At 29.6% G+C, this 19,444-nt stretch overlaps 3 protein-coding genes across 5 annotated transcripts; all 3 read right to left on the bottom strand.

The window, feature by feature from the left end:
• Nucleotides 1-309: 309 nt before the first annotated feature.
• LOC111275919 (tubby-like F-box protein 7) lies at nt 310-4,547 on the bottom strand. Its single transcript, XM_022861551.2, has 4 exons — nt 4,075-4,547; nt 3,234-3,321; nt 1,744-1,873; nt 310-1,053 (listed from the first exon to the last, which is right to left on the bottom strand). Exons 1-4 carry the CDS (start codon nt 4,450-4,452, stop codon nt 480-482), a joined length of 1,170 nt encoding a protein of 389 aa, XP_022717286.2. The 5' UTR covers nt 4,453-4,547; the 3' UTR covers nt 310-479.
• A 5,032-nt stretch (nt 4,548-9,579) lies between these two features.
• Nucleotides 9,580-11,299, bottom strand: LOC111276550 (transcription factor-like protein). Its single transcript, XM_022862296.2, has 2 exons — nt 10,647-11,299; nt 9,580-10,008 (listed from the first exon to the last, which is right to left on the bottom strand). Exons 1-2 carry the CDS (start codon nt 11,027-11,029, stop codon nt 9,711-9,713), a joined length of 681 nt encoding a protein of 226 aa, XP_022718031.2. The 5' UTR covers nt 11,030-11,299; the 3' UTR covers nt 9,580-9,710.
• Nucleotides 11,300-13,925: 2,626 nt separating this feature from the next.
• Nucleotides 13,926-18,511, bottom strand: LOC111276551 (axial regulator YABBY 5-like). 3 transcript variants are annotated; one of them, XM_089754257.1, is made up of 8 exons: nt 18,131-18,188; nt 17,817-17,900; nt 16,839-16,958; nt 15,179-15,302; nt 15,018-15,066; nt 14,870-14,945; nt 14,653-14,721; nt 13,926-14,173 (listed from the first exon to the last, which is right to left on the bottom strand). In XM_089754257.1, the coding sequence occupies exons 1-8, from the start codon at nt 18,176-18,178 to the stop codon at nt 14,138-14,140; spliced, it is 606 nt and encodes a 201-aa protein (XP_089610383.1). In that variant the 5' UTR covers nt 18,179-18,188; the 3' UTR covers nt 13,926-14,137. The 3 variants fall into 3 exon arrangements, with proteins under 3 accessions (XP_089610383.1, XP_089610384.1, XP_022718032.2); XM_089754258.1 differs by lacking the exon at nt 18,131-18,188 and adding an exon at nt 18,018-18,065; XM_022862297.2 differs by lacking the exon at nt 18,131-18,188 and adding an exon at nt 18,362-18,511 and having other exon boundaries at nt 13,927-14,173.
• Between the last annotated feature and the right edge of the window lie 933 nt (nt 18,512-19,444).

Genomic DNA, 19,444 nt, shown 5'->3' with positions numbered 1-19,444 from the left:
AGATTCAGAGTCCATCACAAACACCATTCCAAATTTTCTCAATGAACACAAGTCCATCAAAAAAAAAAAAAAATGAATGATCACAAAGAAAGCAAAGCCCGTCTGATATCAGTTTGTTTACAAACTATATATTTGCCTTAAAAAGGGCAAAGAGGAAAAAGAAAAAAGGAACAGAACAGAATGGATTCATATGCTTTTTGTCAACTCAATTCTCAAATCCTGATCTCAAATCTGAAGACATAAGAAACTGCTGAAGGGACTTGCTTCTTACTTGTTGATGTAAAAATACACCATAAACTCGGTAAGATATGCTTGCAGCCAATAATTTCAGAAAATGTTATAGATACAATAGGAACATGTACATGATTTGCTTTGTCCCATCAAGCCAAGGCTGTCCAAAACTTTTGAAAGTGACAATAAGCAGAAAAAACATTATATTAAACAAGTAGCACAACTTGTTACGATAATATAGTATAAGATCACTCGCAAGCCAATTTTGTACCAAAGCTTGTAAGACAGATGGCAAAAGCAAGAAAGGCTGACAAGGGCTGCCTATAATCCATGGTGAATGTATCATCCCCTACTTTCCCAAACTGGAGGAGAACCCTTTCCTCGTCTCCTTTCCCTCCTGGTTGGCTCTGGTCCATAGTCGCAACCAGCTGAAAGTTTTTCACAGATGCTACTGTTACCCGGCCATGGAAATTCAAGCACCAGCACTGTAAATGTTCATGCCATCTTGGAGCTTTGTTTCTCAAAATTGTATGACCAGAGGAAGCATGCTCTGGCATTTTCACCTTCGAATCATCTAAATGCTTGTCATCAGCCCTTTCTGGCAAAGGGCATTTTACTGAGCTAACCATCCTCCTAGGACCTCTTGATTTTAAGAGATTGAACTTGTAAGACACTTTTCCAACCTCAAAATTGCCAGCTGGAACTTGGGGGCTGATTTGCTTGCTTGCAAATCTGCGACTTGCTCTGCTGCTTGAGGGCTTTGCACCACTGTGTGGTGGCTGACTATCATAGATAGTAAAGTTGGTGCCTAGAAAATCCGAACTGCAAAGATTTTAAATTTGCATGTGAGTGTCAGCTAATAAATATAGAGGAAATCTAAAGTATTCTATTTTTACTGTAACAAAACACACTAAAAATCAAGATAGCGCTATTCCCACCACATAAGCAGTCTTCCCAATGCTCTCATCTATATACAAAACGCTAAAGATTCTCTCTTTAGAACATATTTTACTTGCTCTAGTGACACTTAAAACTGTATCCTTGAGAAAGAAAATTAACAATAATTGCATGGCATGGCATGGCATGGCAACTTCACATGGTACCAGACATGTCAAAGGAGATCACAATTAAGAAACAGAAAAAACACAGAAAAGAAAGGTCCATTCCAACATAGCAGTAACTAGTTTTGAAAATTTCAGGCAACAGCTTCTATATGGTAAATGGTCCAAATAAAGAACATACATACAAAGTTCAGTATGTCAACATAAATAAACTGTTTGCATAGCATAAAGGATAATATGTCAACTGTACACCTTTTATGCTTAAAGATCATGGCAAAATTTACAATGCCAGTAGACAGCAAAGTTTTTTCCTTAAAAGATATTCCCTAAATAGAACTTTTATGAAAACCATATCCACTAAATTCAAAGTGCAGATTTCGTCAACAGAGTTCCAGCAAGAGAAGGATTATATCACAAAATACCTCACCTAAACTTGAAATTAGTCTCATACCTTAACTTCCCAACATAGGCATTACTCCCCTGGGATAGGTCATTTGCATCAAGGGATATAATATACTCAATATGAGCACCATTTCGATATCTTCGTGCTGCCAACAGGAACTTCCCCTCGTCGGTGAATGCTGCCAAGCATCAGGAAAAAAGATTTAAATAAGCCAGATTTCGAACAATTACATCATCCGGTTGCACTATGGCAACAAAAAAGGAAGAGAACTGCAATAGATTGGCTAAAAACAGTTGCTCTCAAGAACTAAAATCACAAGAAACAAATTTTTCTTAGTTTGTAATAAAAGGTAACAAACTTGTATAGCCTTTCAACTGGCAACATCTTTGTGGAAAAATAATTGCTTGCAGACTTAAGGTAACATAATTTGGCCAAGGGATGGAAGGTGCAAAGCTAAAAAAGACATCAGATATCAGACTCAGTAATACATCGATGACCTGGACATCTTTAGGAAGCGTAATTGTTAAATGCGTAACAGAGAAGACAGAAATGATTGCTATCCCTGCATGTTTTCCACTGCCCAAATTTGCCAAGCAAGAAATATCAGTAGTTCATATCTCTTAAGATAGAAAGAGATAGAGAGAGAGGGACAAAGAAGTTAGATCATCAGATGTTTATGACTTGAGCAATAGCTTCATATGCCTCTGTCACAACAACTTACGAACGCAGAGATCAACCTGTCATCATGTTGAAGATAATGCCACCACACAACAATGAAGACTACTGAGACTAGAAACTTTGAAAAGTATAAAATTGTTTACTCACTTGTATCCTCTCTCCCAGAAGCCAAAATTATGACCATTTGGCTATGCCTGTTACAAGGCTATTATGCTGGCGCATAACACTACTAAAATAAAAAAGAAAACACAAATGCATGCAGCAATGAAGCATTAGTGTGATAGTAAACTGATTAAAAGCTATTCGTCAATAAAATCTGAAGATATAATTTAAGAATCTAGCACAAGATCCATCCATACCCTTCAAGACTAGATATAAGAAATAGTAGACAAGTTCAAATAAAATAACATCAGCAACTGCCACCACACACTGTTCTCAAGTGAAAACTGTGGGGGCACTGGTATCACATCAGAAGTCCAATCTAAGATGATAATATGCCAAGTCTAGTATAGACAGATCCAAAGGACTAAATCTCATTACTCTTTTAAAGTTAATGGGCGTGTAAGACCATTAAGCAGATGAAAGTCTTTGCAGACAATTCTAGTGATTTTCAAGGTAAAGACCAAGTTAAGCTGACTTGGGCAAAGTTAATAGGTCAGAAAGCAGAAATCCACATTTATGATCCTACCTAGACAATAGTCAAAACTTAATTTAGAAGCTGTGACAAAGTAGAGTATGGCCCTTTCAACTTTTTTCACTTCTTTTCAACTTCATTATTAGCATGTAATTCAGCATGCCAGTCTATTTAACCTGTCATCATATTTTGCTTGTGAAACCAAAATAATACATATATAACTTACATGGCGTAAGAGCAAGATAAAGGTAGAATGTTGAGTTTTTCTTGCTCCGCTTTATAATACACTGGTTTGGAAAATCACGGGGACCAGGCTGCATTAACAAAAGGGAACAAAACCATCAGTCACAAAACTTATAACAAATTCATTGACTGACCACCGTAAATCCTAAATGTATTTCAGCTCCATAAACAGCAACCAAAAAAGCAAATCAATATCTGAAAACTCCATCTCAAACTAGTAGCCATAAGCGAACAAACACATTTAAATCACCACTAAAAAACAAATTCTAGATGGTTTATTTTGTTTTCAAATTTCGTTTTCATAATTGAAATCAAAAGCTTAAGTTCTGATAAATGGGATGGACAACCCAGATTTCGAAACTGCCCAGAAAACAATTCTAATACTCGAGGAATAATTTCCTATCACAAGACAAGAAAAAAAAATGGTTTCTATTAGAAGCAAATCCCCTTTAAAAGCTAAAAATTTACATTACATGGATAAAATTTCACCGAATTTTAATTTCCAATTACCAATAAATGTAGAAAAACGTCATTTGATTCTAAACGTTGAACTTCTCTAACTCAAATATTTCCCTACCAAAAACTAAATTTCATACAAATGAACCAAAAAAACTAATTTTTCACCACTTTGCCCACAAATTATCCCAATTCCCAAATACCTAAAATCCTAAAAAAATCAAATACAAAAACCCTTTAAAAAGCCCCCCAAAATTACAAAAGTATGAAACTTTATCGATATTTGTATATAATACCCGAAGAAATTAGTACCAGATTATGAAATTAATTTCAATTACAAGAAAAAATTAAAGGAAAATTTGAATTACCTGTTTAAGACAAGAAGGAAATGTGATTTTGCCGCTACTAGGAGACGAAGCCCTAACGATCTCTCTCGTAACTTCTCTCCACTTCTTACATACGCACGCGCATGAGACTACGTTTTCCCTTTCAGGCCATCGATCTCCATTCGCCTCCACGCGCTCCATGATCTCACCTAACAACTCCGGCAACATCGTCGACCAAGATTCCCCTCCCTCCTCCGTGGAAGGCGGTGACGACGATAAAGAAAGAGAAGAAGACTCCGGTAGATTCGCCATGGTTGAGACAGTTGCTAAAGACGCCGTTTTGGCTGATGATCTTAATGATCTCGAAAATCTCCGTGAAAGGGATGAGGGTTTCCTCGACGAAGATGACGAAGACGACATCGTTTAGAAGAATAGTTTTTTCTTTTTGGTATAATTTTCTTTTGAGGGGAGAGAATCAGAGAGAGATGGGGGATTTTGTTTGAAGAAGGATAGTCAAAAAGAAAACAAAAATGCTTGGCAAAAAAAAAAAAAAAAAGCCCAAAATAGGAAAAGAAAAATGATCATGATTGTAACAATAACGGGGCGGTGACGGAAAAGAAAGAAGGGCGAATAAGATCGTGAACCATTGAACCGTGGCAGTACATGGTTGGCAGTAGTTGGGAATTTGGCTTTTTGTTTTACTTTTGATTTGGTCGCGTCTTTTTTATGATGAAGCGCTCTAACTGTAATCTTTGATTGACAATCCTAAATCGTCTGCTCGTCTCTAGGACCACAATGGGTCGGATTGAAGCGGGACTAATTTTTATTTGTTTTAAATTTGATTCGATTTTATATTTGTTAAATTTGAATTCAAATTTTTATTTGTTTTAAATTTGATTTGATTTTATATTCGTTAAATTTAAATTTAATTTAATTTAAATTTTTTTTATTTTTTTAATATTTAAATTTAAATTCGATTCGATATTATATAAATCGTATTTTATCCGACTCAAAATTAATAAAATATTATTTTTTTAAAATATAAAATATTATTTTTAAATATAAATATTTAAATATATAATTATATAAATATATATAATAAAAAATTAATTTAAAAATTATTTTTATATAATATCGGGTCGGATCGAATTTGTTTCAAACCCGAACTCGACCTTTCTTTAACGTTTTCGATCCGACTCGATTTGATCCGAAATTTGATGTTCAAAAATAAAAAATCGATCTTATAAGATTAGGTCGGATCGAAATCTATCGAGGATGGATTAAATTACCCACCTTATCTCTCTCCTGTCTCATTGATTATTTTGATTTGAGTTGTCATTTTTTTTATTTTTTATTTTTAAATAGATTTGATGTTTATTTATATTATATTTAATTTATATTTATTAAATAAAAAAATTATTTTTTAAAATTTATATATAATTTTTGATAATTTTAATCTGTTTTACTTTTTTTATTTTTTATTGTATGTAAATTTATCAAATTTATTTTTAATTTATTGTAAAATTTTTAAAAATCAAAATTTTCAAATTTATATAAATTTTTTTTTGTATTATTGATTGGTCGATAAAAATTTTCAAGAAAAACAATATTTTTACATGAAGAAGGCTGTGAACAAAAGTTAATATTTACAGCCATGCATCAATTCGGGGAAAAAAAAATTAACACGTCTATCCCAAAGAGAGCTGCGCCTGCGGATATCTAGTTTCTTCTTCCTTAAGCTTTGTTATCTTCGCCCCTCATTTTCTCTCTTTACATTGATATATCTATCTCGCTCAGTCAGTCTGATGAACCATTATTCTGGTTTCCTAATCACTAAAACAATGTCCTATCAGTGTAAATTTCAAACTAAATGCAATTGAAAAAGTGTCATCTTCAAACTATTGAGCTTGATCAACTTGTCTTAGTTTAATTCTTAAGAAATTCAGTTATTGCAACTTACTCTAAGTTAAGTAATATTTTTGGTAAGTGATTACGATGAATCAAAGTAGTAATTATCAAATTTAATTATAAATATTATATATATATATATATATTCTAATATGATGCATATTCGAAAGTATTTCAGTGTTAGAGGAGCTTCCATTGGATATTCTCTTTTCATTCCGATTGGATGGAAGTGGGAATGGAATGGTAAAGATGTAGTTTGCTTTGTTTTCTTTTTTCATTATGTACCAAAAAAGAATCTAATGGTAATGATGATATGACCCTGCTTCTCATTTCTTTTGAAAGTGGAAATCCACGCAACCCTGTCATTTTTAAACGGATCAAACTGGCAACCCCCAGGAATAGTGCCGATCCGTGAGAAAGGTTTTAAAACTAGTGCAAGAAATGTCAGTCAGGTTTGTTAAACGTGAAGGAATCCTTAATTTCATCGTGTTTTGTTTGAAGACAGATGTAATCATAGCCTGTTAAGCTGTACTTGTCAGACAAGTTGAGCACTAACCGTGAACCAAGTTGATGTACTCGAAACAATTGCCCCTTAATTTGTGGTTTGAAAAATCAATAGTTGAAATCGCCAAATTGGTCTACGAGGATGGGAATTAGGATTAGGGAATTAGATGGATAAAATATTATTTATTTTTATCTTATTTTTATTTTTGTATTTATATTTTATGGATATTTTAACTTTATTTTTATTTTTATTCTTGTAATTATTTAATGGTTATGTTAAATTTTTATATCCATAATTTTAAAAAATAAAATAAAAATTTATTATTTTATTTTTATCTTGTAGATTTAAATAATTTTTTATAAATATATATTTCAAATAAAAATATATTAATTCTAATTAATTTAAAATAATAATTTATATTATTTAATAAAAAATTTATTTATTAAATATATAAAAATATATATGTAAAATATGGGTATACATATATAAAATAGATATTATATTATTATTTTTTTATTTTCATATCCAATAAAAATTTAAAATCATATCTATTTTCCTTTTCACAATATAATGCTCATTTTTATTTGAATAAAAAAATTAAAATTTTTATTAGATACGAGTAAAATTGATATTTTTATTTAAAAATACATCTAACCAAAAAAAAAAAGTGTCAGTTGACCCAAAATCTAGAACTTCCAAACCTATATATTAAATTATCATATAAATTTTTAAATAATTTACTAAATTTTAATTTATTCCAATAAAATTATTAAAATTTGTTTAATTATTTTAATAAATTTCATTCAAATTATTAATAAAAAAAATGATGTGATTTGTCACGTTATCTGCTCGTGACCCATGAAATTTTCATTCCACCGAAGATTGTGGCAGCATCCCTTCAATTGAGTATTATAGAGGTTAAGACTTCTCAAAGCACACGAATTAATAAAACGAATTGAGGGTTTCAAGATTAATATATTAAAAAAAAAGAATTGTACGAAACAATTATTACATGTCAACGTATATTTTTCATTCAAATCGCGAATGTTAAAAATGGATTGTATGAAAAGGAATTGTTATGCTTGTCAAATCTTCTCCAAAAGTCTAGGTAAATTGACAGATTGAAGTAGCATATTTCTTTGAATCAATGCCTCAAGATTAATTCAAAGTATAAAACTGCAAGACCGAGGGAAAACCCAGAATTCAGTGAAGGATAAATCATGCCTCAATTAGAATCCTTGATAGATCTTAATAATATCTTGAAAATTAGAATCTTGTAAAATTTTGAACAATATCCAAGCATAATTTTTAAGGATAAAAATCCCAATTAAATAAAAACGAACCTAATTAAAATAATTCACAAATTATAACCCAAAATTCACTTTTTTTTTGTAAGAATAAATTTAGAGATAAATAGATTGTTTAATCATTCAGATTAAGATAAGATGTGTCGTACCTAAAACTTAAGACAGGTGATTGTAAGTTATTCATTTGAAATGATCACAATAAATTATCACCGATAAAATTTAAATAAAATTTTTTTTTTAAAAAAAATAAATTTTAACTAATTAAATCAATCATTTATCGATAAAATTCACATCGATTGTGCTGAAAATGACAACTCCATTAAGAGTTGATAGAAAATATATATATATATATATATATATATATATTTTTATATACATAAAATGATATAGCGTAAAAAATGTGAAAAGAAAAATAAGAAACACAATTGCAATATGACAATGGCCATGAATCTAATGACATGACATTGACGTGACAAAAATATTCCATTTATGAAATAAACATTAAAAGTATTCGTATTAAAAAATAAAAAATTTAATTAACCCCAATATTAGAAAAAAAAACTTTATATTTCAAGCATTTTTGAATTAATACCATCCAAGTTATCTCAGTACTCTGGGATTAATCCAGTCAACTTATTTCTTCAAATCACATCTGAACATGTTGATTTAATTGGTTGATGCATGATCCAACCTTTGTTCAAAAGATTAAAATTCAAATCATCCCTTCCTCGAGGAAAAATTTTTTTTTCTCGGAATACTTGCTCTCAAAAATGGAGATAGAAGGCATTTATAAGGATGTTAAAAAGTTTTTATTTAAATTAAAAAAACATTTTATAAAAATTTGAATCAATTTTGTCCTTATTTGAAAATTGGTCATAACATTAAATCATGTATCGAGTATTTAGTCTTAGATAATTAAAAATTTATTTTAAAAAATTAGAATAAAAATTGTCTTCCAAGGTAAGACATTTATATTCATAACAAATATATCTCAACTAAATAATCAAAATTACATCTCAGCTAAATGATCCTTAGCAAATATGATAGTACTATTACATATAAAAAATTAATTAATAAATTAAAATTTTATTTTATCAATAATTAAATAAATTAATAAATTTACATAAAACTGTGTATAAACAAATTTAATATTTAACTCAATTTATTTATATAATTATTTTAAAAAATAATATTTAATAAATATGAAGTTTAAATTTTAATATGTATAATTTTTTTATCCAAAATTAGAAACTCAATTTGTTAAAAAAAAAATACTGTATATGGCGACATTCGAACTGTGGCTACTTTACGGTCACAGGATTCTTCCTTAATCAAAACAAGCATAGCTAAGACGATCCATTTTAAGAAAAGCTCCAAAAGGCAACTTTAAGATCAGTGAACACTAACTAAAATGGTAAAAAATCTTGTCTTGGCTATACAGTTTTAGAGAAGACGACACCAACAATAGAACATACAAAACAAGTGTCGCCATGCATGCTACAATACAGACATTAAGGAGCCACGTATAGATTCTTCTTTGTGCCGCAAAATTAATCAATGTTCCTCCCATTTTAACGAAGCTAAGCAACCGCGGCGGCGGCGACACCCAAATTTCGCCCTTTCGGTCCCCTCCCAACCCCTTAATCGCTATGTTGCTCAAATGTTCAATTTCTCAACTAGTTTTTCTCTTTACAACATTTTTGGTTAAAAGAACTCGATAGAGTGTTAAATATCCAAATTCTAAGGACCAAATTAAAAAAGTCAAAATTTTCGATAAAATATAGTATTCGTGAAATACTTAAATTTTAATTTTAATGAAATACTAAATACTTAATTTCAATAAATTTTTAATTTTTAATTCTAATGATAAACAAAATTAAAGCCCAACACCAAAATGTGCAGACATTATTCATTACCCATGTGCCACCCTCTTATCACACTCTAATCACCATTCGATCTTAAACATTACGTTGACCGTCCTGATTCATCCCCCACTCTCTAATGCCAAACTGCAACTCGGCGGCAGCAATCAAGAACTCTACAGCTTGTTGTGGGGTCAATAAGTTAACCACTTTCTTGAGGGTTCTCAATCGTAGATCATCTGCCTTCTGAACAACGCTTGCCAACCGTCCGATCATTTGATCAACCTCAGTGAATGTGCCCATAAGATCTCCTATGCTATGCTGCCACTCAGATAATTCATCAGTTATAGCATTTTCTTCCTTCACCGTCTCGCATTGTAACTCACTCACTCTCCTGTTTCACATTTATTTAAAATTTAATTAAAATAAATAAATTTATTTTTTTATGAACATATGTAAAATTAATAATTTATGTTTAAAAAACCTTTCATTTTTTAACATTTTTATTAATCTAATAATTTTTATACACCTTTGCTTGGAAGGCAAACACTAAAATTTTCTTTCAACTTTTATAATAATGTTTTTATGGGTACATAATTAAATATCAATAATTAATCAATTGTAATTTTCATGTATGATTATTATATGCATAATATTATATTGTTATTTATATATTTGTCTATGCTTTTGTAACATAAATTCTTAATTATAAGATCAAATAATAAAAAATTAAAAAGTTAATATAAGGAAAATTATATATGAGGTGTTAAAACCTGTCATGCATGCTTGAGTAAGACCAAAATTGTCATGCATTCTCAATTATATCATTCATTCAAAATCATCTCAAAAGTTGCAAATTAAAATTTCAACAAAAGAAAATAAAAAAATAATATTTGAAAAAACTTTTTATTACCAAATTTAAAGAGATAATTGGAAAAAATTATTAAGACATTTGAAGTTATAATTTGAAAATTATAATTTTGAGAAGCTTCAAATTAAAAAAAAAAAAAAAAGGTAAGTAGCTGGTTTCACCTGAACTGGCTGGGGGAGAGGTCGCCAAGATCACCAGTTCGCATCCCACGAAGAATATCAACGATGTGGGATTCAAACAAAATACTAGACTCAGTATAAACCAAATGAAAAACCGTGGTTGGTCTCCACCCAGCAATCCAATGGAGGCTTTTCTCTAAGGAAGAAGCCCAAGGAGCAGCGAAAACTTCCAAGACATCACGTTCGACAACAGCAGCTTTGACTCTGTAGTACTCAGAGTAGTGGGAGAGAACCTTGTCGACAAGATGGCTCAAGTGGTGAAGGTGGTCTTGGGTGGTGGGTGGTTTAGGGGCTGAGCATAGCTGCCGCAGAAGGTGGTGGAGTTGGTCGTTCCAGGTGGTGTAGAAGGTGGCGAAGCTGGCCATTTTTGGTTGATGGAATTTGGGGCTCTTGGTCAGTTTTGTTGGGGTTTTGGGTGTTTGGGTTCGGCCGTCTGGGGCACGTCGGCTTTATGCATAGGGCTTTGAAACGGTTGGTTTGTGTTTGAACGGCGCGTGCCTGGCTTACGTGGAAGGAGGTGATAGATAATTAGATTTTTTTTACATCTGAAAAAAAAAACTATTTTAAAAAAATTCATAGTGATGAGATTTTTAAATTTGACAAATAAAATTAAAAAGCTATCACATATATATATGTTAAAAAATATTTAAAATAATTAATAAATTAATATATAAATAAAATCAATTGAATATTCATTACAAAATTTCATCTCCAATTAGAAAAAGAAAAAAATATATCAGCATTAATAGCACCAGACTACATTTAAAAAAAAAATAATACTATGAAAAAAAAGAAGAATGGCCTCCAAAAAAATTATGGTGCTTTACTATTTCAGCCCAAATATTGAGAACAAATTCTGTGTGAAATAATTTGTTTAAAAGAGGAAGACATAATCTTTATAAAGGAGAAATGAGACGAGATTTATAAAAAAAAAAAAAAAAGAAAAGATCCTAATTCAAAATCAAAATTTTTATATTTTCATAAAAAAAAATTTATTATTAAATTAAGAACCGAAAGAACTGCAAAAATAAATTTTATGTGAAAATTTACGTTAATTTATAAAATATTATCTTTTTCGGTTTATTAAAGCACGTGATTTTAGTTTATAGAAATATTTGATTGAAAATGGTTGAACATTTGTAAATTCAGGCGAATTTTAATACAACCTAAGATTTACGGTTCCATTTGAGACATGACACCTAGCGTTTTGTCTACTTACTATCCAGCCTCCGGTTTCTGCCGCGCCAACGGATTTGAGGATTTCAAGCGGTGATGACTCCATGTCTTCGGAAACTTGTAGCATCCCACCGACCTAATTAATGGCTACAAAATAAATGAAACTTCCATTCTAGGAAACCGCGTGAAATTTATAGAATTTAATATCTCTATTAAATGATATGAAAAAAATTATATATATATATATTTTAAAAACATATATTTTATATTTATTCGTTTTGATAGTAATTTGAATATCACATAATTTATGTGATATATATATTAATTCGTCTAAATATATAATATAATGTGAATAATACGTTTAATTTAATATTATCATATAAATATATGTTTAACATATTTTTATATTTATTTTAATTTAATATAAACATATAAAAATTATTTTAAATATTTAATTATGATACTTATTTAATAATTATTATAAAATTATTTTTTATATTAACAATATAAATACAATATTAATATTAGTCTTATACATTATTATTTTATTCTTTAATCTTTAATAATTTATCATTTTGAATTTGATACTAAAAATTAAAATAGTTATATAATATAAATTAAAATTAAAATATATCATTAAATTAGTATTAAATTTTTTTATTTTTTAATATATAAGTATTTTTTATATTACTAATATGTCAAATTTATTTAATTATAAATGATGGATAATTTATAGTTATTTATTATTTTAGTTGTGTTCTTATATATATTCGTGTTAATCGTATTTATTTGTATATATTCATATTAATCGTGTTTATTTGTGTATATTTATATTATTTATGTCACGTTTAAATGAATTTATTATTCATGTTAATCATATCATCTCATATTTAACACGTATATTAAATATATTACATTCATATTTAAGATTTAAAATACATTTAATAATTCATATTATATTTATATTTTAATAATTCATATTATTACACTTATTAAACATGACACAAAACACGAAATAAAAACTTTAATTTCACTCAATACTTTGTATTTTAGTACAACTTACATATTGTTGTAGTAGCAGATTGTGAGTATTATGTCACATCCCCAATACTGAAAACTTTGTGCCAACTCGAAAACCCAAATATAATTGTGTTTTATTTTTATTTGTTTTAAAAGTATAAACAATTTTTATTTAAAAATTTGATTTAATAATAAATGCATATATTTCTGACTTAAAAAATAAATTCAATTAAAAAAAAAGAAATGAAAGACTAATAAAAAAGCACTTTATATCAGGCAGACTCCTGTAAAATTAAGCGTAAAAGTAAGTTGATTAATGCAATATTAGATAGAAGCTAACAATTATATGATCTATTGAAAAAATACTAAACTTTTAATTTAATTATGGTTATCTCAAAAATTAAAAAATGCAATAGACAGAAGACAACTTGCATTGTAGCATTTGCTAAAGAGTTTTAGTAGCATTATGAAGGATATAGGATGGTACATGGCTAAATGCTAATGTGGCAAATGATTTGAGTTCCAAATTAAGAGGAATAGAGCAATTATGAATTTATTTTTTTTTTGCCAAATGATGAAATCTAGTTTATTAGACTCAAATTGACTATAAACCAAGACATATATCAAAGATATATGGTTTCTTTTTATTTTGTGGATGATAAGTTTGTAGACAAAGCTTTTTAACCTCAATCACCAAAAATCTAATTATGTAGATAGACAATAAAAGCTTCAATATATAGTAATATTAGCATAGAGGAAAGGAAATTTAATACTTTGGCAAAATTGGATTGTGATATGTATACAGATATTGAGATTCTACGATCCCTCCTATTGAACCTTCAGTGCTTCTTTCAGCTGAAGCATGACCAGTTGCTAGTCATGCAATATAAAACACTATTTTTCATATGTGGATGTTCAAAATGATGAGTTTGTTTTTTATTTAGAAAAAGATGAATTTAAATTCATAAATATTTTATATATCAATTATCGAGTCAAATGTTTGATATCTTGGGGTTTTAAATTTTAAAAAGTATATAATATAGAAAAAGATCATATGCCTAAATTAATTAACATAGTGAAAAGTTTTTAAGTCAATATTTAATAACTTCAATCATTACATAGAATTACTGACAGATAAAGCAACTTGTTCAAATGCATTTAAACAAACAATTTAGGTTCATTCAGCCCTCATAATGAAAGCCTTTTACTTCAAGTCTTCACCAACATAAATAGATATATAATCACTAAAATGATCTTCGAAATCAATAGCCATTTATTCACTTAAGCAGCTGTTGGAAATGCTCAGTCGAGTCCTGGACAAAGACATGCATTGAAGAGAAAAGAAAAATGAAAACCATGGAAAGTATAGTGAATCAGAACAAGATCGAGCTTGCCATATTCATGAAATAAATGTAAGAAAAAAAAAAAAACAGTTCAATCATGAATTTAAAGAACACAAAACAAACTAGCTTAATGATGAATCCAACTATATTATCCTTCAAAACATTAAACCCAACAATTTTAACTACTACATAAAAAAGACATAAAAGCAATAAGGTATAAAATTTTTTACATAAATAATATATGAGTTGGGTAAAAATAAAAAAAAAGTTATTTTGTATTTGATGTATTGATTCGAATTGTAATAGTAATTTTCATATTTTACACATTATTGACATGAAATAAATATGACATAAATATACCAATTATTAATTTTAATTTTCATCAACAATAAGTGAGAGAAGAGAAAAGAGAATAATTATACATTTTACATCTGAATGAAAGTACTTACATCATTCAGCTTAGGTTGACTGTCAGTCTCCAACATCAGTCCAAAATGGATGTGAGGGAAGTGTGCCCACTATAGTATATCAGGATCGAAAATCCAAATAATTAACACATAAACCAAAGTCTGTTATTGATTAATTGCTAGTAATTCAAATCTGATTATACTTTCAAATTCGATGAAATGTGAGATTTATTTGATCATTGCTTCAATGTTCACTTACATTTTTGGCAGCAGTGCTAAATGCCTCCCTGTGAGTGATATCAGGATTGTTCAGCTTGATCCTTTGAATCTCCTCCCTATATGTAGATAAAACAATTTCTGTATTCATCATGAAAAAATGAACAAAAATTACAGTTACTATTACTTACTTGATGAACTGGTTGTACAATGAAGGCGCCCTATGCCTCTTGTCAGGAGCTGAAAAACAAAAAAAAAAAAGTCCATAAAATGTACTTAAGAGAATGAAACTCGATCCAACAGTTATAGAAATAAACAGAATCAATCATCTAGGGTAAGATAGGTTACTCACGTCGATTCACAACCGTTTCCGGAGTGGTAGTGATGGTTGGTGCTCGCTTTGGTAGCTTGTTCTTGCTTCTGGAAGAAGAGCCTAAGTCAAATCGGTACTCCGACGAAGTATAGTTATTAGCCACCTGAAACATTCAAAATTATTTTCCACCAAACCAACATTAATTAACTATATATATATATATATATAAAATAAGACAAATCAACTTATACAGTATAAAATTAAAAAAGTTTTACACAATTTTCTAATTACTATTGATTTCAATATATTCAAGAGATAAAATTAAACAATTTTTTCTTAATTTTTATTTATCTCTCTCATCCTTTGATCTATTAAAATTAATAGTTAGAAAATATGTAAAATTCTTTTACTTTTACATCTTTCTTATATATAATAATAATAATAATAATAATAATAATAATAATAATAATAATAATAATAAAAACAAAAGGAAAGAAGAAATTATAAACAAGAAACTTTGAAAAAAAAAAGAAAAAAGGATGCTCTTTGAGCTAACCAAGCAACTAAATCCTGAACATTGGATGCACAAGAACACCATTTGAACTTGAAAATAACATAACGAAAAACATGAAAATCAAATGCAAGAAAGGGATCTTAAACTTGGTTTAAACCCACTTTATCTAACCAAAGTTTTAATATCATTGTTGTACCTAAATGTGGAGTTAGTAGAGAATTAGAAAGATTATGGGTGTGCTTTTGTATTGACTCGGAACTATCTGTTCATATAGCCTTAAGGGTTGCCTGCATACAAACTCACATATTCAGAAAATTTTTCATGTATATGTTCAAAACATGTGACCTCATTAAATTTCTTGGTTCTTCTGTAAGTACTAGACAGGGATCTATTTTGTTGATTGTCAATGCAGGATCTCGTTTTGTAAATTTTGGTCTGCAAAAATACTAGTGTTATCCATTTACTTATTCCCAAAGATTTTTTAAAACTTTATTAAAATTTAATTTCTCCCATAAATGTGAAAAAAAAGAAACAAGCAAAGAAAACAACAACACTTCAGTGACTAAATCAATAAAAAAAGCTTCTGTTTGATGGGAGAAAGATGCTTCTTTTTTTTTCTTTTGGCAGAGAAAAATTTTTTTTTTTAAAAAAGAAGAAGAACAAAGTTTTCTTGGGATCTAAAAACTGAGGCTTTGAAATTTGGTATAGTAGAAGACAAAACTTAAGGAAAACAAAAAAAGGAAAATCAGTATAGTGACCAAACCTACAAACCTTAACATTCATGTCAATCAAAATCAAAGTAAAATTTTTTCAAATTGCGGCTCAATGGAAGCAAAGTAAAAAAAATCCCTAAAAAAATTTGATTTTCCCTAATTGGCCAGCCCAGATCCTGATTTCTAAACAAAACCTTCAAGAATTAGGTTTTATTTATGGGTCCTTAGGCAATTCTTAGGGCTTTTTCAGTGCTATGAGCCTATATGACAAAAGATGCTTGAAATCAACTAGTCTTTTGTTTTCTCAAAGGAAAACGAGGGTTAGAAACCCTAGATTTCAAGCCCCGATGAAAAAATTACTAGACTTTCCTTAGAAATTGACAAAATCCCAGAAACCCTAGCTAGATCTTCCCCAAAAATGTTTGAAAAAAAAGGAAAATAATTTTCTTTAAAACAAAACCATGATCATCACCTGAATATCTTTTCCAGCCCTCGATTGAAATGAAGTTGCCAGGTTTACCGAACACAGATTGGCGCACTGACCACATCGGACAGTCACGGTTTCAAACAAGCTGCTGCATGGAACATTCACCTGAAAAAATCATGTAAAATAATTTAGATTATGAAACCCTTTTACATAAAAAATATGATCTGCTTGTTAAAATTTAAGGTTTTCTTATAAATCTAAAAAAAAGTTATGATATAGAATTTATGATCTTTCAATGGAAACCAAGTATGATATATAAATGAACAACAAGGGATCTTTTCATGATCTTCACCTGTTGAAACAAATTGAACTTTCAAAGCAAAAAGATAAGGGTTTTTGAAAGTATATAAAGCACTTTTAAGATTTCAATATCAAGGGCTTTGTATTTCTTTTCTGTTCCTTTATTTTTTTGATCTGGTCAAGACTCAACACTCCTTAGAGTTTGTCATCGTTCGGAAACATGTTTTCTACATGAAAATGGGGTTTTTGAGGAAGACAACTGAGGTAGTCCTTTTCATTTTCCACAATCAGTTAAATAGAAAGAAGCTTTTGGGTTTCACAAAGAGAAATCAAGGCAGCAGGTACTTGATCAGTATTTCAATAAGGAAAAGGTTAAGGTAATCAGAGAAAATATGAAGGAAATGTCATCTTCATTCAATATATCATCATCACATGCTTGTTTTGTATCTTCCAAAACATATAAAATAAAAATTTAAGATCCATATGCAATAACTTCTCTCAGAGGGTAAGATCTGCCAAAGAAAAAAAAAATTCAAAAGAATTTATGACTTTTCTGCAAAAGAATGAGAAAGAAGTCTTAGGATAGTGACCTGACTTCATTACCAGAACACCCTAAAATTAAAAAAAAAAAAAAAAAACCCAACAAAATACTATGACTCAAATCTTGAAACATACAACATTAAATGAGAAAAAAAACAGGGTATAGGGATCAAAATCAAATACCGCAAGAATGATGTTGCAAAGGTTGCAAGGGATGTAGCAGAGTTGTTCCGGTGCAGAATTGTTGGAGCTTGACATCTTTTTTTGCTGATATCAAACAGTTATTATTTTTGCTTTGAGTTAGGTTTTTAAGCAAAAGAAAACAAAGAGAAGAGTGAGGAAGAGAACAACAACAACAACAACAACACAAACACAGACTCTTACAAAAAATTAATAAGCCCAAAGCCAAAGTACGTATTTATGATCAAACAACACAACAATTATAGGCAAAGAAAAAAAAAACAGAAAAAAAAGGAAATTCAAGAAACTATCACTACAAAGTAGGTAAAGGCAGACTGAGAAAAACGTGGGATTTGTAGTGCCATCGCAGGAAGCACAAAAAAAGAGTACACTCTCTCATCACTCAATAAAATTTTCAAACACAGTCACTCACTCACTCTCAAGAAAGAGAGAGATGGTGAATGGGCCCATGGGAAACAGACAAAAGAATATAGGGTTAGGGTTAGAAAGAGGGAAAGGGGAAGGTTTTGAGGGTGGCATCAACTTACAAGGTGAAAGATGCTTGATGGTTTTTGCTAAAACAAACAACAATCTTTCTTTTCTTTCTCTTTTTCTTCTTCAAAAACCACAATCGAATTAATACATATATGAGAAATTAATCATAGCAAAGTTTTTTTTAGTATATATAAGGGATTGAATGAATGTGGCTACTTGAGTAATGCCATATTCTTGACTAAATTATGCGGTTTGGTTTGGTTGATAGACATATTCACACACACATGCAAATGTTGTAACATTTAGGGGACAGGGTTACTTTATTCGAGAATATAAAGTGTTTCAAGTGTCCTATACAAGGGATTGACGGAATACCAATGGACCCTTGTTGTAGTTGGCTAAGAACTAGGCCACCGGGGAAGGGGTATGATATTTTTTCCTTTTCGGAAGCAAACTAAAATACCAACCTGTAACTTTGCCAACTTGAGACGTCAATCACTAAAGAGCGGATGGATTAAAAGAGATTTTTTTTGGTCGAAGAAAGTTTAAGGTGAGAGGAAGTTTTTCATTTCAAGGTAGAGCAGACTGTAGACTTTAAAAAGGATTTACATTAAATTTACAAATAATTTATTAATTGAATTGCTCGTTTTTAGATTTAAACTTAGACTTTATAAATAATTTGAATTTTATCAACTCAATCAATCAAGTTGATCTAAAAGAGATTTAGGTTTGAATGAATCTGGCCGGTGCTCTTTCCTAAATTAAAAAAAAATGAGAGAGATCAGATAGGTTAGTTCAGCTGCAGCCACTTGTTGAATGAACTATAGCTTAATCGACTTAAATTTTTCCTGTCTCATTTGACTGCAATCCCAAGCATAATTAACTTTCATAACATACTTTTTTCTGATCATCAAGCTCTTTTATAATTCATATTTTGACCAGGCCTTTTTGCAAAGACTACTCCAAGAATCATTGAGGGAATGCAGAGTCAGTGTGCATCTGCAAAAGAGCCAACTAACTTTTGCAATTCATATTTACAGAAATGTTGAATATATAGAGCAAATTCTTTTTAATGGTTAGTAAAGAAAGAGAGAGATGAATTTTAATCATTTGGTTCATGACCTTCGGTTACTGTG

This window comes from Durio zibethinus, chromosome 25 (assembly GCF_047325235.1).
Source record: "Durio zibethinus cultivar Kanyao isolate XHJ-2024 chromosome 25, ASM4732523v1, whole genome shotgun sequence".
In the NCBI taxonomy this organism is placed as follows: domain Eukaryota; kingdom Viridiplantae; phylum Streptophyta; class Magnoliopsida; order Malvales; family Malvaceae; genus Durio; species Durio zibethinus.
The sequence above is the reverse complement of the archived record's forward strand: the minus strand, read 5'-3'. Positions and strand labels throughout refer to the sequence as shown.